Here is a 19,880-nt window from a genome sequence, read left to right as displayed (position 1 = left end):
GAGACCCCTTTTTAGGTTCAAAACAAATTTGGCTTTTTCCGTTATAAAATGAAAATACATTTTTTTCATAGCAGGGATAAAAGAGGAGGGGTTAGTATTACTTATTTATTTACTTTGGGGGTAGATTTACTAAAACTCTTTTCTTATTTTAAAATTCGAATAAACTCTTGAGTGTCTGGCATTTACTAAAAAATATGAAATGAAAAAGTTTGCGCAGTATATGTCACAGAAATGTCATAAAAATTCAGAATTTTTCAACAGAATTGTCGCACAAAAAAATTGTCAAAAATCCAAAACCCCTAAAGTTTTGAAGCAAAAGAAAGATCATCCAGGGAAGGAAAGGGACATCTGCTATTGACTTCTGTATGATCTCAACAAGTTTTAACTGGCAAATTTTCATATTCATATTTTAGCCCATTTGACGCATAATAACTCTTTTTCTGCAACATTTTTACTCAAATCAGGAAAAAAAAAATCCGAAAGTTAGTAAATGGCCCCCTTAGTCACGTTAATATACTTCAGGCATTGGTTAGTTATATAATTTTAAGTAAGTGGGAAATAAGGAAAAGAGGAGATAATGAGGTGAGATATTTCTATAAAAGTCTAATTACGTACTCATAAAAATCTTTAAAATCTCATGTCTGGATTTTAAATGGTGCAGAAAGCCAACAATAATAATAAGTTCAACACTATGGGGTAATGTAATAAAAGGCACTAGGTTTGCCCAGGTGCAGTAACTCATAGCAACCAATCAGCAGGTAGCATTTCTTGGTCACCTGTTGCATATTGGTTGCTATGGGAGGCTGCTCCTAGGCACACTTAGTTCCTTTTATTACATATGGTGGCTAATATCATAAATGTGTAAAAGGAGCACCCCCTGCTGTTGTCGCTCAGTATGACAGGCGTTAAATTTCCTTAATGGTTTTAATGTTGTGTGAAACTGTTATTGCAACAAAGAGCATTATATATAATATTAAATCGTAATGATAATGCATCTGTTATTTCTCTGTTATCTTTGTCAAAGAGAATTGTGGGTGCAGTTAAATTTGATGAGTAGGTAATTCAGTTAACAGTATTTCATAGCAAGCACAGCAAATATTTAATGAACAATTCATCAGCTGTTTGTATCAAATTCCCTTCATTGACTCACAGGAAAAGTTACTAATCAGCAATGCAGTTCAAGCTGAGCACACAGAATTCAATCTTTAACTACAGCTTTCTGTAACATGCATTGTGAGATTATTGCAAGAAATATTAAACAAAGCATTACACCATATCCATTCCAATGGCCTTATCTTTTGGGAGGGGGGCAGGAGGATAGTAAAAAAAAATATTATTTCCTGATTGGGGGGTGGTAACTTTTTACCACAAGTTCAGAAGACATATCCTGTGCCAGCTTCTATAACCTGCAGTCTAACTGGAAAGGGGACTATTCACTGAACGGAAATTGCTTTTTAGCTAACAATGTATTATGAATACCTTTAGACTTGTAACCAAATAACAAGGTACTTTATGCTTACCAGAATGGGAACATAGGTTTGGCACCACCACTATATTGTTAATACTTACTTGTATGGGTTAAAAGGTCCTGTGCTTAATACTCTGCATAATGTGTTTCACCCCAAGAACTGCTGCCCAAGAAAACTCCTGAGTTCATAGTCTCATATCTGACAAAATACCTTTTCTGATATTATTCTACTCAAATTCATAAGAAGGTGTAGCTCAGTCCTAGATTGTCCTTATAGGAAAATATCTTAACACTTCATATAGTGAGATATATAATCCAGTTATTGTTTCCCCAAGAAAGAACAGTAATACTGGTAGCAGCTATGTATCTTCTTCTACCCTTTCTGCTTACCTGTCACTTTCTAAATGATAAATGTTGGTCTTGTATGATTTATCGGTCCACCCCTCGACCATTTGATTGTAGAATGCCACAAAATATAATTTGGCTTGTGTAAATGTTTGGACATACAGTAGCTGAATAAAAATTAAATCCTTCCTTTACAGTATAACAACTTGTGCCGTGTCCATGAAAAAGTATGTAGAGGAGAATGTTTCCCAGAAATCATATACCACAATCAAGTATTTTATGAAGATGCTCAGCAGTGTTAGTGAGACTCTGATCTTCATTTTCATGGGTGTTTCCACAGTTGGTCAGAACCATGAATGGAACTGGGCCTTTGTCTGCTTCACATTATTCTTCTGCTTGTTCTGGCGTGCAGCAGGTAAGTTGGAACTGTCATATAGCTTTATAAAACATAAACACATCTACTCTGCACCTTTGTTGTATGAATAAAATTCTGGAAATTCAATACATTATTTTATGAGCAGTATAGTACCTTGTCTATACAAGTAGACAACCTACAGTACAAGGATGCACACATAAAATATTATAATGGAGTATATCAGTGTAAATGCCAGCATGTCAGTGTATATATGTCAGAACTACTGACATTCCTATATGAGCTGTATCTACCGGATATCTTTGGAGCTTACCGTTACATATGTAGCTCACTGTGTGACTAGCGAGGGAAGATTATCATTGATTCTTATATGGAACAAATCTTACTGATGGTATCACTGTAAATTTTAATGGTTATCACTGGTACACTCGGTGTGGGGAGTTTTCAACTATAAACTGACATACTGTACTATAATATTTATGTGTGCTTCCTTGTTGCTTATCTGCTTATACAGTCATTGTTTGTAGCCCCGACAGAGGGGAAAGAAAATAAGTAAATTGCAGACACTTGGGGCTAAGTTTTGGTATTGGAAGACCATGTTAAGGCTAATATTACACGTGGCTGATTCTCAGCCTGCAGAAATCATTGCCCTGTGTGGTCTTTACCCATTCAATACATAGATAGAGCCCATTCTATATACTGTATGATAGAGCAGAAGCATAACCGCAGAGGATGCAGACCCCGTGGTCGCGGAGGGGGGTGTCCGGACCACAGTGACTGGTTCCTTTATAGTCTATAGTGTTAAAAAAAACCCTTCCTGGCAGCACCATGAGTGACAGGAAGGACTGGTGGCAAGGGGGTGGGCCATAGCTGTGAAGTTCGTGTAGTCTAGGAACACCGCTGTTCACTCACAGAGCCTCAGACCTGCCTGAATCAATAACCAGTGCCTGTGCGCCACACCTAAAAATTGATCATAGCACAAACCCTACTGCAGCTGGCCCTTTCATATACCATGGCACTTTGCCACAGATTTTTTTATATACCAGATCAAGTTTAGTGTTACAGAGTTCAGTCTCATGCACAGCGGTTTCTTAATCTTAATCAGGTTTCTGTGCACATAGTATCATTCAGCCTATTAAAAACTAGATACGATTCACCTGTCAGATATTTCACATTAGTCACTTATCAAACAATTCAGCTACACTTGTATGGTGTAACTCGACTGAGATTAGGAAGCTGACAATAAGATAATTTAGTTTCACACAATGAAATGCTGTTCACTGTCTGTTTTGTTTTGCCTCTTTCAATAGAAAGTGGTAGAGGAGGGAGGGGTCCCCACCTCTTAGTATTGATATTGAGACAACACTCTGATGAAAGAAAAAGCTTTGGAATTATGTTCACTGTCTGTGTTGCAACTTACAAGGATTGAAGAACACAGGTGTCATTCACCACATTAGGCCTCTTGAAAGGACAATCAGTGCTGTTGCAGATGCTTTTAGTTCATATGATAGATTATTGGCACCCAGCCTGACCTGGAAGGATGCTCTTGAGGCCAAGGGATCTCTTCTAATGCAGTGACTTATTAACATTGTATAGCAATGCTTGCACTTACAGAACAGCATTCTTTTTCAGGTGTATTTATTCTGACTCAACTCATCAACTTTTTCCGTACGATCCCTCTGACTATGAAGGACCAGTTTATTATAGCCTATGGAGGACTTCGGGGGGCAATATGCTTTGCACTTGTTTTTCTGCTTCCCGACTCAGTGTTTCCTAGGAAGAACCTTTTTATTACAGCTGTTATTGTTGTGATCTTTTTCACCGTTTTTATTCAGGTGAGATTTATTAATACTATTTGAAAGCATTTCAGTAAAATAGGGAGTATTACATACTGTGTAACCTATATGGCATAAACTACAGAGAAAGACCAAGTAAAACATGTGACAACTAATGATTATATGACTTCTTTCTTATGACTTGCAGATTTTTTCTCCAACACTCAATTAGTGCAATCTAGTTTTTTTTTTTCTATTAGTAAATGTGTCTGTGACAGATTAGGGAAGTTGTACAAATATACAGTAGTGATCCAGATTCACTATGGGCAACATCACCGGTGATGTTGGCTTTCATACTATAATAAATATGCCCCTTAGTGTGTGTTTCTGTCAGGATGAGAGAAGCGGATCTGCTTGCTTCCTCTGCACTGTGCCTGCACTACAAACTACAGTAACCACCCAAGTGTCAACACACAGAACGGATCGGATTGAAAGTCGGACTGGAAAATATCTGCTTTCACGTTTATTAAGCCAAAATCTGCTCCGCACTGTGTACCTGCAGTCGGGAGGTTACTGTAGTGTTCCCTTGTCCTAGCAAATTATCAAGCAGAAAATGAGGTTTGCTGTAATATAAGTTGATGTTACAGGACTGAGGATTAAATTCGGATTCTAATTGCTGGTTTCAAAGATGCCATATAATGTGAATCTAAATGAACTACTAATCTGCCATTTATTGTGACATTTATATTCTATGTATACAGTATATTCTATGTATACAAATATTACCCGCTAAAGGGCTGTGGTTGACCTGGGCTAGTACAGAAGCCCAAACCATAATGTACAACATTTCTAGCCTACTTCTTTAGTTAAGCTTTAGTTCTCCTTTAAGGTAAAAAAAAATGTATGCATATGGGTTTCAGTATTTTTGATGCATATATTTGCCTCATGGTCAAAGAGCACTTCTATACAGCACCCCCTAGCACCCACGGAACAGAACATATACCCTTTTGTCTTGTTACAATCTGAAATTAAAATTAGTTTACTTGGGATTTTTATTTCACTGATCTAAACAAAAAAGTAAATCATGGCAAAGTGTCAAAATCATAAAATAAAAAAAGTGATTCATCCCCCTTTGCTGTAAACTAAACTAAAACTAATGGGACCTTTATAAAATGAATAATAGTGCACTCCTGTTATTGGAAGCTTCCAGAGTTTGTTATACAGGATACATTTTTGGAAAAGCACCAGTCCAGGTTTGAGCTATAAAAGAAAATGACCGTACCCAAACTTAAACACCCACAACTATTATTATCCATTATTACCAGGGCCTTCATCAGATCAGACCCCCTTTGCAGCTTGTTCAGCTGGAGCTGTAAAACAAGTGGTTAGAAAATACTTGTCTGGATATTAGCAAATGATTGATAATCAAGGAGTGTACTTTGTTTTATTGGTCAGTGTAATAACTTGTTTTGTGCTTTCTTTCTAGGGAATTACCATTCGCCCCTTGGTGGAGTTTTTAAATGTGAAAAGAGCAGACAAAAAGCAACAGATTATCAGTGAAGAAATCCATAGCAGGGTATTAAATGCCTTTATGTATAATGCACACGCTTTTATATAAGGCACACAAACACATTTACTGGTTTATTGCCTACAATGCCAAACCCATTATCCAGAAAGCTTATTAAAAAAAGGACGACGTTACCATTTTTTAAAGTCTTCCTTTTAAGCAATACTTATTTGTGATTGGTTTACTTGTCCACTATAATATAACAACAAAACCATATTTTAAAAGGCAAAACAATCCAGCTGGGTTTTTTAATGTTTAAATGTTTTTTTTTGTATAACTGGAAAATCACAGGTTCCAAGTATTCTGAATGATCCCATAAAATCCCACTTTCAGATTTCTTACAGCACTTTTTCACTCTGATATATGTAACACTTGATCACTTTTTATAATTCACTTATTTTCTCAGGGAGCCCAAATTAACTTGCAACCCACACTTAGGAGCACATTTACTAACCCACGAACGTCCGAATGCGTCCGATTGCGTTTTTTTCGTAATGATCGGTATTTTGCGATTTTTTGTGATTTTTTCGGCGTCTTTACGATTTTTGCGAAAAAACGCGAGTTTTTCGTAGCCATTCCGAAAGTTGCGCAAAGTCGCGATTTTTTCGTAGCGTTAAAACTTGCGCGAAAATTTGCGCCTTTTAAGTTTTACGCTACGAAAAAGGTGTGACTTTTCGTGCAAGCTTTAACGCTACGAAAAAATCGCGACTTTGCGCAACTTTCGTAATGGCTACGAAAAACTCGCGTTTTTTCGCAAAAATCGTAAAGACGCCGAAAAAATCGCAAAAAATACGAAAAAGTCGCAAAATGTTCGTTTCCAATCGGAATTTTTCCGATTCGGATTCGAAATCGTGTCTTAGTAAATCAGCCCCTTAGTTTGTACACCTCTTTTTCATGACTATATTCTATATAGGAGGAACCTATTCACTTATTCAAGAGGATCATGGTGATCAATCATAAATAGCAGAGGGACCTATTTTTGGAACCTGACAAACGATAAGATCCCTGCTGTACATGGTACATAAACCTTATTGACACCCATCCTCAGTGTTGAAATGGAGCAACCCACATATTTTAGCACACCATGATTTGCTACATAGAAATGTCTACAGAAGGTTCAGTTTACCCTAATGCAAAATTTTTGAGTTGTCAAGATATGTTTGAGGATTACATACAATGGGCCTATCCATGGTTCAATTTAAAGCCTGAGATGGTATATATGTATGTATTTATGTATGTGTATATTTATAAATTAAGTTGTCAGTATTGCTATATATTGCTGTAAGTACGAAAGTATTTAAGTATGGAAGTAACTAAACCCTATAATGGTCATTTTACTATTTTTTTACACAGTTCTTGGATCATGTAAAAGCAGGTGTTGAAGACATATGTGGGCACTGGGGACACAATTACTGCAAGGATAAGTAAGAGTTGATTGGTTTCTGTGAGTTACTAGACCCAAGAAAGTTTTGCCTGTGTTAATATATATATATATATGCTATGAATAATGTTTTGTTTCCCTTTTTTTTTGGAAGAAAAAGATGCTATAACAGAATGAACTGTTGTTTCTAATTGAATTATAAGGCACTTTATGGTTTACAGTTACTAAAAATTCATTGCATATAATATAGTAGATACATAGCCATCAAATCAAAATCAACTTTTGACAAATTTCTAGAAAATTCAGGTGTGAAAACTCTGCTTCCCTTAGATTCCTGAAAAAAATCACTCCTTATTTCTGAAAAAATGACATGTTTTGGAAGGCTTTTTAAGCATGTGTAGGGGCATTGCACCAGGCTCCCAACTCTTGTTAAAATTAAATTTGGTTAAATGGTGCTGTTGAATAATTACCAGATCTTGTGTGAGTCACTGACAACTTGTCTCAGCAAAGCCTTCTCCACCACAAATACTTTTTTTAATACTTAATTTTATGGCATGCTTGACAAGCAGACATGCCGCTACTACTTTTCTATTTACCTTATTTCATTCTGTACCCTTCTATATTTACCGTCCCCTTATTTGGCTCATTCAACCATGCATTAGCAATACCAGTTACATCATACTGCTCAAATATTGCCTTTAATATTTCCATTGTACCATCTCTTTCACTGTTTACATATTTATTCTGACCCTCTAGATGTGCCTTGCTAATAAGACAGTGGCAGTGTGTAAAAACTTTCGTTTTACAGGTTTAAAAAATTTGATGAAAAATTTCTCCGTAAGTTGTTGATTAAAGAGAATGAGCCAACGTCAAGCATTGTCTCTTTGTATAAAAAACTGGAAATCAAGCAAGCTATTGAGATGGCAGAAACAGGCTTAAGTAGAGACCCATCTTTGTCTTCATTATCGTAAGTAGAACTGGGTTCAGATTACATTGTAATAATTTCAGATTATTATGATATGCCTGATGGGTAGGTTACTGAGACTTGGGTATGGTCAACACCATACAGCATAGATGGCAAATAAATTGGCATACTTCCTGGACCCAAAAGGAGGCAGATGTAACATAAAATGGGTGGAGTTTGGTGAACTGTAAGCAAAGCTCCTGTGGTCGGTCTGTGATTGAGGAGAAGCCTAAAATGTGTGTTTTTAGTTTGAGAATGAACATTTATTAATTTAGGAGAAAGCTGTGTGCCCAGATAAATAGCATTTGACCCTTCATTTCCATGGGTTGCCTGAACAGATGATGCCATTGGCTTAATATGTGATTTGCTTCTGAATTAAATGGTTGGTCTCAGCTTTAACTAAGGATTAAATCAACTTTAAATAGATGTTGTCTTCATATTTTTTTAATACAGCTAGTTTCCTGCATTAAGCCTGACAATTATTTTCCTTCTGTTACTGTATACCAGCACATATGAAAAACAAAAAGTAAAGCCGCTTTCTCCCACTGAGGTAAATGATATGCGGGACATGCTAACCAAGAATCTTTACCAGATACGTCAGCGGGTAAGGATGTTCTCAGGCCTGAGACATGTAGCACGTTATATATTTATTTTTGCTGTGATAAGTGACATATAATTCACCAGACTAATCTAATTATTTGCAACTCTAAAGAAAAAGGAATGTATACATTTAAAAACAAATGGGTGATTTAGAAGTGTATTTATCAATGGACAAACATGTTAATAAAAATCCTGTAGGAATGAATAGAAAGTGGGTGAATTTTTCTGTGGTGATCACTAATCTCACATTTTGATTAGTGATGAGCGAATCTGTCCCGTTTTGCTTCGCAAAAAAATCACGAAACACATTAGTCGCGCAATTTTTTTGTCACCTGCGTATTTTTTGGTAGCCCTTTTTCCGCGACCGCACCTATTTTTGACGCCCAATTTGCTGCGCAACAAATTTTTCCACTGCAAATTTTCACTGAAGTTTCGCCAATGGCAAAATGCGGAAATTGGCTGCGAATCAATGCCTGGTGAAAAATTCCGCTCATCGCTAATTTTAATAAATCAGCCCCTTTACTTTCTAAATGAAAGTGAACAAGCTTTTTGAGCAACAGTTCAACCAAATTCAGTGCATAACACCAAGGGGCAGATTTACCAAAATTCTAGTTTGTGAAAAAAAAACCTTGAACATGAAAAAAATAATCATGCAACTTTCATGTCAAGTTTTACCCTATAACTAATACAGGTCAGTCATGTTTCATTTACAGCTGCAATTTTTTTAATCAAAATTAACCATGCAACTTTCTACTTATATGTTCCAGACATTGTCCTACAACAGACACAACCTTGCAGGAGGGACCAGTGAAAAGCAAGCAAAAGAAATTTTGATTCGTCGTCGGCACAGCATGAGGGAAAGTCTGAAGAAAAGCAGCCTTAATTCAAGAAGAGCGGTACACAAAATACAGTATTATTTCTGGTTATGGTGTTACAGTCAAAAATTTTAATACATTATGGAAGCCATTAACAATGTCAGTGAAAATAATGCTTTTATATCATTCTAATTTCCTGCTCTGGTTTAGGTCTCATGGGCATCTGCATCTAAACCTTAACAAAGAAATAGGATAGAAATGCTATGTTTTGGGATTCTGTACCAGCCCAAGCCAACCACACTTGTTTAGCAGGACAGATCTGTGTCTCTGAAGATGCCCCAGTAACTCCCCATCTTCTTTTCTGTTGATTCCCTGCACATGCTCTGTGCTGCTGTCAGTTACTAAGCTTATGGACCCACTCACAATATACTGTATATATCCAATATAAATGGCACAGTATAAGGCTGAATAGTGAATAATTTCATTATATGGCAACTAAGAAACCAGTGCCATTAGCATCAGAATGAAATAATCATCCCTGACGCATCAGCTTTATGAGAGGCCAACCTCATTTTCTGTTTGATAATTTGTGATGACTCCCGAGCTTAGCTTCTCAATAGCTGCCCAAAATCCACTGAAATGTGTCACGGACACTTCTAACAAAATCCAAGATGGGATGCTTCTTGGCAAACTGTATTACATTCTTCCAATAACTTATTATGTAGTTATTGCTATTTTTATAATACATTATAATAACTTATTGTGTAGTTATTATGTAGAGACCATATAGGGTGGTGCTGTTTTGATAAATTTGAAAATTCAGATTTTGTTCCTTGAAAAAAAAGTGGCAACTTTAGATATTTTCAGAAACCTAACTTGCCTGGCTGTTAATCTAAAATATTTATGTAATTTGTATATGAACTGTTTTTATTTAGGCCACTGTTCACCAAGCACGATATTTATCACTTCCTGGACATACAAAGCTATTTGAAGGTCCAACAGGAAAAAAAACAACTTCTTTCACAGGTTTGTAGATAAAAATGAGGTGCTGTTGTAATACTATGATTTGAAGTAGCCATGACTTTTGGTGACAGTATTTGAAAGGAAACTGGACCTGCTTTAATATATAATCATCTGAAAATTTACAGAAGCTGAATGGCGTCAGTACATATGTTCCTCTAAACAGAGACGTGGACACCAGCTATCTAAATGCCTAAACTGGACTTTGTGCATTTTGTAATGAAATTGAGTCCCTTAGAAGATGTACACTATATATATTCAGTAAAATCAGTTTTGTAAGCTTTTGTCAGCTTTGGAGGTTGGAGATGTATAGAGACTGTAACACAGGGAAAACAAAATGCTAGGAAAGACTGCCAAAAGACTGTGGGTGTGAGGTATCAGACTTTGCTTATACTGTCTGAGCATAGTGACTACTTAGAGCAATGTTTTTTCTCCATTACTAAGGGATTGATTTATCAAAGTGTGAAATTAGAGCTCACCAGAGAAAAACTCACCCACTTTTTGTTCATTCCTATGGTACATTAAGAACTATATTTATCAATGAATGAAAGCTATAGTTCGCAATGTAACAAATACACTTCTAAAAATCCCATAGGAATTAATGGAAAGTAGGTGCTATTTTCTGTGGTTAATTCTAATCTCCTCTGAATCTTCCTCTAAAAGTCAGTTGTGGTGTTTACACTTGACTTGCACATGGAATCTGAACATTTTGCCATATACTTTGTACGTTATGGGTTGCTAGGTCACATCCCCTTCTGTTTTATTTAAGATAGCATCCCCTGTATAGTACACTGGATTCAGAACAGGAACATTACGATGCAGTGGTATTTACAATATCTTTTGTAGTATGCGTTAAAAAAAAAATTCAAGTGCATTTCTACTTTTATATCAGATTCAGCCACTGGTGATTTTTTTCCCATCATAGGGCTGCAATAGAACCACATGAAAATCCAATTCGTGCCTTGGGGTTTGAAATTGATTATATATATTTTGAATGAAGAAGTTAATTAATTGTTATTAAACTGTCCGAAGAATGCCAATAATAGTTTGTATCCATTCTAGTCAACCCAAGTGGCATAAAAGCACACCCCCACCCGTTGTGTCACACCCTTGGTACATTTTATTGTGCTAGAATTTACACATTACTAATGCAAATGTGTAAACAAATTTTACTAGATGATAAACCAATGCCACTATGATTTCTTTTTGTATTTTCCCCTATTTTTCTAATCAACATATTGAAAGGTGAATGTAGAAATATTATTTTTACCAAGATGAAGGTGTCAGTAAAACTGATTACAAAACTGATTACAGTTTTTTTTTTATTAACATGTATTTAACATCTCTCTTTTTTTCAATGTACAGTTGGAGATAGTGACTCAGATTCCAGCTATTCCACCCAGTTAAACTTCCATCCTAGGGCTGGAGATATTTTAAGGGACCAAAGACAAAAGCGGCAGCCATACAGCAGCTTTGAGTGGAAGAATGAGAGGGATGGGGCAGATAATGTCCTGGACAAAGCACAAACACCGAGAGGACCTCGGGACCCACTGTTACCCAGAACACGGTTTGAACCCTTGAGTGAAGACAAAGTGAAAGATGAAGAGGATATTCTACCCATACCACCACCACGCACTAGACGGTCTTCTGAGCCTGAGAATTGGAAAAAGAATTACAGAGAATTTAAACCTCCCCCTAGGGCACCCAGATAAGCAGGAGTAAAATAATCTTGTAATGGTATAGCTTTATTATACATATATGTTTATCCAGCACTTACTAAAAGTAAAACAGGCAGTTCATAAGGCATATACAGTGTTGCACTACTATTCTGAAGGATTTTTATTTGTAAAAAAAATGTTGAAATATGATTTCAATTTATATGTGCAGTATGTGCTCTATCTGTTGAGTAACTTTCAGAATCCTCTCTTCTAGATTACCTATAAGGGTATAAGGGGCATGGCAAGAACTGCAGTTTTTGAACAGCCAAATGTCTGTAGTTTATTTGGCTAAACTATTGATTAAATTGCAATTATTTTGCATACAATCATCATAACACCCTTTTAGAACAGGCACTTTTTGGTGCATTTTATTTATATTTCATTTCATAGAAAGTATTATGCGCTGTGTTAAAATTAATTTAATGTGTATTTAAGCTAGTTTTATCCCTGCCTGCTAAAAAACAAGTTTTTACTATACTGTGCTACTACCTAAAATAACGGACATAAAGGGTTGGGCAGGTTTATTGGTGTTATTATTATTCCCATTTTACACTGAGGCACTAATTCTACACTACAAAATTCTTAAAACACTAGTAATGCCTTCCCGACCCCTCTTGCCATATAGTTAACATATCCCATCATCTTCAGTAAAAGGTGCTTGATGATGATCTCCAAAGAAGGGGTGGTAGCAAGAGACTTTGTTGTTTCTGTTTTGTGACCCTAGACACCTCCACAATATTTAATCTAATGATCAATTCAGAGCAAGGCCAAATAGTATTGCCACCCAAAGCAGTACTAATTGTCCCTGCGCCCCACCCTCTGCCCGCTTGTACCCCCGTCTGCCTCTTCTAACCCCCCACTGCTTTTTTCCTTTCCTGGCAGTCTGTCTGCCGACAAGAACTGCAACTAACCCCTAAGCAGCATGGGCTCCCCCTTTCATTTCCAGTTCTTTGTGCCTAATGACAAGAACTGACAACACTGTGCATTACTAGATCATAATAATCACTGGCTTCTCAATTAGTCTGTTATTAGCATTTGCAGTGACATGTTTTCTAGGCACTGTTTGCAGTGGTTAGTTACATGACCTGCTGCAAATCCCATTCATTCATCTCTGGTAACAAATCTTTCACCTTGTGGTTCCGCGCTAATGTAAGATTTGATATTGGGGTATCGCTGATATGGGAGTGTTATAGCTGTTTCTTTGCGGGAAGGAAGGAGCCACTGTTTTGAGGTCTGTATACTATATATAATTGCATATTGCTGGGGCCAAAAGTCTGAGGTCTGATGTTCACATTTTATTGAATTTCTACTGGTCTGGGTTTTTATACTCAAATTCCTCTGCACTAACTTGAGGGCCACAATGTGTGTTGTACTGTATGTCACATTTAACACAACAGGGACCATTGTCAAATGTCCTTGTTCATACTACAGGCTACAGATGTGTAAGCAGTGATGTAAGGTCTGATATTTAGATGCACATAGCAGGGTCCCCAGATGCTGAATGTTACATTGCAGTACACGGACTGGGCTTCTGGTCTGTGTTTTGTTTGTTGAGTACCCTAGAATCACTGAAACAGCAGAACCAGTGCCACTTATCACCAACATTATACAATTTCCAAAGACTCAAACCAAAAATTAAATAAACTTCATAAATCACTTTTTAAATTTTTGTAGCCAAGTACACTTTAAATACAGGTATAAGTTTATGCGTTTATATATGCATGTTGGGATTCCTGAAAGAGGGTGTATAAATGTGCCTAATATGGGATAGAAGCTTCAATCCTCTACGCTGTTCCTCAGAACTATCAATGATTTAACTTAATGGAGAGTTATCACTTCATTCTGTGTCTTGTTCGTGTACATTAAAGAGGTTCTTCACCATTTTTCTAATACTGAAGTTTAAAGTTTCATTTTTCACCTTCTAATGATGGTTCTAAATGTTGTTTGTGAGTAGAGGGATTACATATACTGTAAGCCTTGATTCTTGAAACCTTCATTTTGTACAATTGCATTCACATTCTTCAATGCAGATTTATTCTATGAAATCTAATGACATTCTGGTGTCAATTTGGCAAAAGGCCTTCTTGAACTTTTTTTCGGCAATTACGCCAGATAGGCATGCAAAAGGTGTTTTACATGTGATGATCTTCATTCCATTTCCTGTGAGCAACAAAGTGCCCCATCTGTCATTGCCATCAGTCTTTCACACAGAGTCCATCAATGAGAACCCTGCATTGTTTACTCTCTCTCTTTGTGTGCTTAATACATTAAAGAGTTATAAATACAGTATCAGAGCAATACTGCAACATTGTTTTGTAATGTTTGAGCTTTTAACCTCATTGGTGTGCCTTACACTTCAGATGTACTTTTTCTATATTTGTCTATTACTTTAATGAATAAATAGTTACTTTCAGAAGTCAAACTTATTGCTAAGTGGAATTGACTTCAAGATTTGTCTTCTTGTTTTTCCTGCAGATATCTGTGTGGACACATTTCCAAGATGTTATTTATATTTATTGTAGCTGTTTGTATATTGTTATCATATGACCTTACAGTGGTGTTTTTTGTTTTTTTTGTTTTTTAAATAATGAAAACAACTCTACTAATTCACTACTGATTTAGACACTGATGTCAGAACTGTTTTACTTGTCATGAACTAATGCTTAAGGGCAGATTTATCAAATTGTGAGTTTAGAGCTTAATACACAAAAACTCACATTCTATGGGGCAGATTTATCAAGATGTGAGTTCAGAGCTTAATACATAAAAACTCACCCACGTTCCATTCATTCCTATGGGATTTTTAGAAGTGTATTTATCAAAAAGTGAGTTCTAACTTTCACCCATTGATAAATACACTTCTTTAAATCCCATAGGAATGAATGGAACGTGGGTGAGTTTTTATGTATTAAGCTCTGAACTCATATCTTGATAAATCTGCCCCTAAGAGTTGCACTATATGTATCTTAGGCAAGGAAATGCCAAAAGATGAAAGACAAAGACAACATTTGATACTTGAAAAATGTTTGCATTGTGCTTGTAGGAATTGAACATTCAGTTTGTGCTGCAAGTTCAGATAGAGTGCTGCTTGTTGGAGTATGAAAGGTGTGCCTTAGTATCCTATGCTCTCTAAAAGCCTATGCCGATGCCAGTGTGTACCAGCAGCTACTATAAACAGTGCTGTATCTGTAACAAAAAGTAATGTGCACATTGCATATGCTTATATACTGTAAATATAGTATATAACGAAGTATAATATTTTGTAAAGCATTTTTAAAGATTGTTATGAAATAACATTTTATCCAAACAAATAAAGTGTTAACCTACCTGAGTTTATAATGAGTTTTTCCTATTTGTGATTGTGTGGACAGTGAGCATTTATACTCGCTGCAGTGTTCATAGAGGGTGTTATAGACCGAGAGAAAAATATGAAAGAATTCCCCTATTGCAAGCTCCAGTGGAGCCGAGATGTGATTGATCTTGTAAAGTGCTCTGGAATATGTGAGCTCTGCACTGATAAAGAACAGTTTTATGGGACATATATGAGATACAGAAATAGATTATTTCTAATCAGGCCATGTCTGGCTTCTCAGTACTGTAGTGTAACACAAAAACAACAGCATTGTTAGGCATTTAGAATGCTGGGTAAGTAATGTATGTGTATAGTTTTATAAAGCTGCACAGAGCTGTTGGACTGTGCTCTTTGATAAGAATCAGGAAAACTAAGTTATATTTATAAGGTAACTGCTAAAAATAGTTATTGGGTATATAGTTTGTAAATTCAACACTGTATAAAATGAATACCCCCTTTAAATACAGCGTTTTTAAATATTTGTTCCCTTTCCTGACTGTAAATAAAGTAGCAAACGAAGAGGTATGTGGTTTAAATGTTGCCCCGGATGCACAGATCAAAGTACTAAATCAAGATAAATACAAGTAAGAACAGTCGAGCATTTTAAACCATACAAACATTTACAAGTTCTTTTCACAGATTTCTAAAAAAGGACAAGCTACATTTGGTGTTGCAGGAAAGCATGTGGTTCCCTAAGAGACAGGCGTAAGAGCTACAGACTATTTCAGGCTCTATACCTTGCTAATGACATAGAGCATCTGTTGGCTAGGAAACCTACACGGAAATAATTCAGTGCAATAAAAAAATGTCTTAAAATGATAATATTCAGCTGACATTATGAAGTAGACAATGCCTTTTCAGCCACGTTATCTGGAAACCTGCTATCCATAAAACTCTGAATTACAGTAAGGCCATTTCCCATAGACTTATTTTTAATCAAATAAGCCACATTTTTAAAAATGATTTTCTTTTTTCTGCAACAATAAAACTGCACCTTGTATTTGATTCTTACTAAGAAATAATTCATCCTTACTGGAGGCAAAACAATCTTTTGAGTTTATTTAAATGTTTTTTTAGTAGAATTAAGGCACGGAGATCCAAATTACAGAAAGATCCCTTATCTGGAAAAACCCCAAATCCCAAGAATTCTAGATAAAATGTCCCATACCTGTAATTCTTTAAATATGAAAAATAATGGTTTATATAGATTACATAAAAGTAGATTAGACATCACCTGAAATTACCAGAGCATGCCTTTAGAATATTTGCTTTTCTGAATGCTATTCAGTTTTTATTTTAAAAATGCAATGCTTTATGGTCTTTTACCTGCCATCTTTTAGTCACAAAACTCTAGCTGATACACCATGGCTCATTTACAAAGCCAACCCTTGCTGTGCTGTTGTTTTTTATCTGTCACATTTACCTTTTAGTTTGTATTTTTAGATGTCTGTATAAACAGTTCTTACTTTGTTTGCAAACGTAAAGGGTATCCCCTTTGTTGCGTGTCTGACTGGATTTGTATAAGGGCTGAGACACACGGGGAGATTAGTCGTGCCGTGACAAATCTCTCTTGTCACGGACATCTCTCCCCGAAATGCCATCCAACCGGCTAGAATCTAAATCGCTGGTGGGATGGCATACGCAGCGGCGCGATTTGCCGAAGTTGCCTTGAGATTTAAGGTTTAAGCCTAAATCTGTTGCCAGAGGCTTTGGACTAGACTGGAGGATACTAAAAACAGCATGAAGGCACCGTGTGCAGGGCAAATACTTAAGCAAACAGCTGGGGGTGTTCTGTGCTGAAGCCAGAAGGACTGGAAGCAGGTCAGTTTCTCAGGTACAGGGTAAGAATCTGAAATTACAAGATTTTGAAATATGATAAAGTTTTCTTAAGGCACAAAATAGCAGTCAATCCAGGTTTTCAGGATACTTCACGTTAGTCTGTGTAAAGGCCAACTTAACTCACCTCCTGCTTCACAATGGGAAATAATTAATCAGGTGCTCGAGGTGCAATATATAATTATATATATATAGTAAAAGGTAATAATTTCCAGCAAATTTAAACAGTCATTAACCACAATCTAGAACCTTCACAACCTTTCATTGCTTCTAGAGGGAGAGACATATACTGGGCACATTGGTTCAGAACACTACAGCTCAGGTTTCTTCTACTCCTTTTCTACTTCACAAATTCCACTTGAATACCCATATATATTCCACTTGAATACCCATGTAGAGTGGACAATATATTCCCTTTATATTTCACTTAGACACCTAAAACAATTTGCTGTCAGCTCTTTCACTCGGATATTTTCTAATTTGTGATCCCAAATGTGTTGGTACATATATATATATTTACCATGCATATGTTGACACATGATTATTGCACCGATATACAAAAGGTATGAATAGAACAATTATGGGAATATGTAATAAAAGGCACAAAGTTTGCACAGAAGCAGTAACCCATAGCAACCAATCAACAGGCAGCATTTATTGGTCACCTGTTTAAATACAAACATCTTATTGCTTGCTATGAGTTACTGCTCCTGGGCAAACTTAGTGCCTTACATATGAGGGTTACTTTTTTAGCATTTTTAAATGTACTGCTAACTTTCCCATTTAGCATAGTCTTTATAAGGTATGCCTGCGTTTTAATCTGCCGACAACACTTCCATGCTAATATCCTATTGGTACTTTGTTTAAAAATATAAACCAGAAAAGCTATTTATACACGCAGGTCACTTCCTTAATGCATACAAAGAAGAAGGCAGTAATCAGCACTTGTAATGTGATCACATGAAGCAAGTGACATTTAGCCAATGGCAAGTTAAAATTGGAAAATGAGCCATTGATAATAATAGAAGCATACACTGGGTCCAACAGGACACAGGTCCTCACAGGAGTTATGCATTTTAAATAAACATTTAATATGATGTAGATGAGCAATATCTAAGCAATTTTGTATTTGGTCTTCAATTTTTATTTTTTTATGTTTTAATTGCCTTTCAGAAGCAAACAGCAACCAGAGCGAGGTTAGAGGCAGGCAGGCTTCCATTCAAGATGCAATCTGCAGGTCTCTGCATTCCCAAATAAAGCGCAGGGGCCTGCAGATATTTGTGTGCCAAGTGCAAAAAATGCCCCATTGCAGCCCTTTTTTCTTTTTTGTGCAAATGAAGCACCTAATGTTAAATATTAACATATTAAAAGTCCTTACGGAGGTCTGTTGTTTTATATTCATATAGGTCACAGAAGTCCCAGGTTGTGATGGGCAAATCACCAACAAAATTTGCGAAACAGCAAAAATTTTAAAAACAAAGTCAATGGGTGACTTTTTTTTTTACATCGCATTGTGCAACCAGTCGAGTCTATCGCAGCAAAACTGGACCAAAAATTTTGCTCTGCATTAGTCCAGTCCTAGGCAACTAAAATGTCCTTATACTGGACAGTAAGAGGTACATAGGTTCTCATTTCCTATTAGCTGATTCAGTGCTCAGTATAAATTTGCTTGTGCCAAACCATATATAAAACATTTGTGCTTACATTTTCTTTTGCAAATGCACCTGTAATTGTGACTAAGGCACAAGACTCAGGGTACAGAGAAGCTAGGGACCCCTGTATCTTACCCTTGTCACTGATCGAGCAGTGTGCCCACGTTATTTTTTGTGGCCTATATGCAGGGTAGGACTGGGCCACAAGAACACTGGGAAACAACCCGGTGGGCCCCGACGACCCAGACCCAATACCCGTAGGGCACTATACCGAGCCACAGGTCTCCCTCCTGTCTCCCCCCGATGTGCTGACCGTAAGTTTAATTTAGGTGCGCTCAGGGAAGGAGGTTGAGCAGGTGGGGGGGGCCTGCTGGGGGGTTTGAAAGGTTGCGATGGGGGCCATTGGGGGTACACGGGGTGTTACTGGGCCCAACAACAAATGTATTTTTGGGCCTCAAAATATTGGCAAATTGAAATTGTTTAATAATTTAGGGTCTCACTGGGACTTAATGTGCCCCCTTGCAACCGCAGGGTCTGCTTCCTCTGTAGTTACATCCCTGTCTTCTATTCTTTCCCAGTTGTCCCTTTTGGCTGTCCGGGACAACATGCACGCAATTATGAATTTAAGCAACCAATCAGTAGTTGACTTTTTTCAGCCAGCTGCATGTAGAACAATGAATGCAACAATTTGATTGGTTGCCATAGGTTACTACCCATGGGCAAATTGGCCCAATATTGATAAATGACACCCACTGTTTTATTATTACAGAGAAAAAAAGAAACAATTTACTTGCTATTTACTAAAAAAAAATTGCTTTGCAAGATCCCCCTTCCTGAAGGGAAAAAACCTTCTGGAAAAACCCGTCTGAGTTTCTGTTAATCAGTGCCCGTTTTCCACATTGATAAACAATGTAATCTCTGGGTATTATTTTGCTGCTTGCTTGATACTATTTACCAGAATGTTGCTTATCTTGGTGTATTAAACTGCACAAAGGACTTTGGAAATAGAAGTAT

General features: G+C 36.7%; 1 protein-coding gene across 1 annotated transcript in view; it reads left to right on the top strand.

Annotated features, from left to right (window-relative positions):
* Positions 1-13,918, top strand: part of slc9a2 (solute carrier family 9 member A2) — a 35,295-nt gene extending 21,377 nt beyond the window's left edge. The window contains exons 4-12 of the mRNA XM_004911791.4: positions 2,011-2,228; positions 3,819-4,021; positions 5,448-5,537; positions 6,882-6,952; positions 7,718-7,876; positions 8,381-8,477; positions 9,241-9,369; positions 10,224-10,314; positions 11,674-13,918. Of these exons, the coding sequence (XP_004911848.1) occupies positions 2,011-2,228; positions 3,819-4,021; positions 5,448-5,537; positions 6,882-6,952; positions 7,718-7,876; positions 8,381-8,477; positions 9,241-9,369; positions 10,224-10,314; positions 11,674-12,020 (1,405 nt within the window). The 3' untranslated portion in view covers positions 12,021-13,918. The remainder of the gene's footprint in view (positions 1-2,010; positions 2,229-3,818; positions 4,022-5,447; positions 5,538-6,881; positions 6,953-7,717; positions 7,877-8,380; positions 8,478-9,240; positions 9,370-10,223; positions 10,315-11,673) is intronic.
* Positions 13,919-19,880: the final 5,962 nt, after the last annotated feature.

The sequence above is a fragment of the Xenopus tropicalis genome, chromosome 2 (genome assembly GCF_000004195.4).
Source record: "Xenopus tropicalis strain Nigerian chromosome 2, UCB_Xtro_10.0, whole genome shotgun sequence".
Lineage (NCBI taxonomy): Eukaryota > Metazoa > Chordata > Amphibia > Anura > Pipidae > Xenopus > Xenopus tropicalis.
Note: the sequence above shows the minus strand (reverse complement) of the source record. Positions and strands in the feature narration are given on the sequence as shown.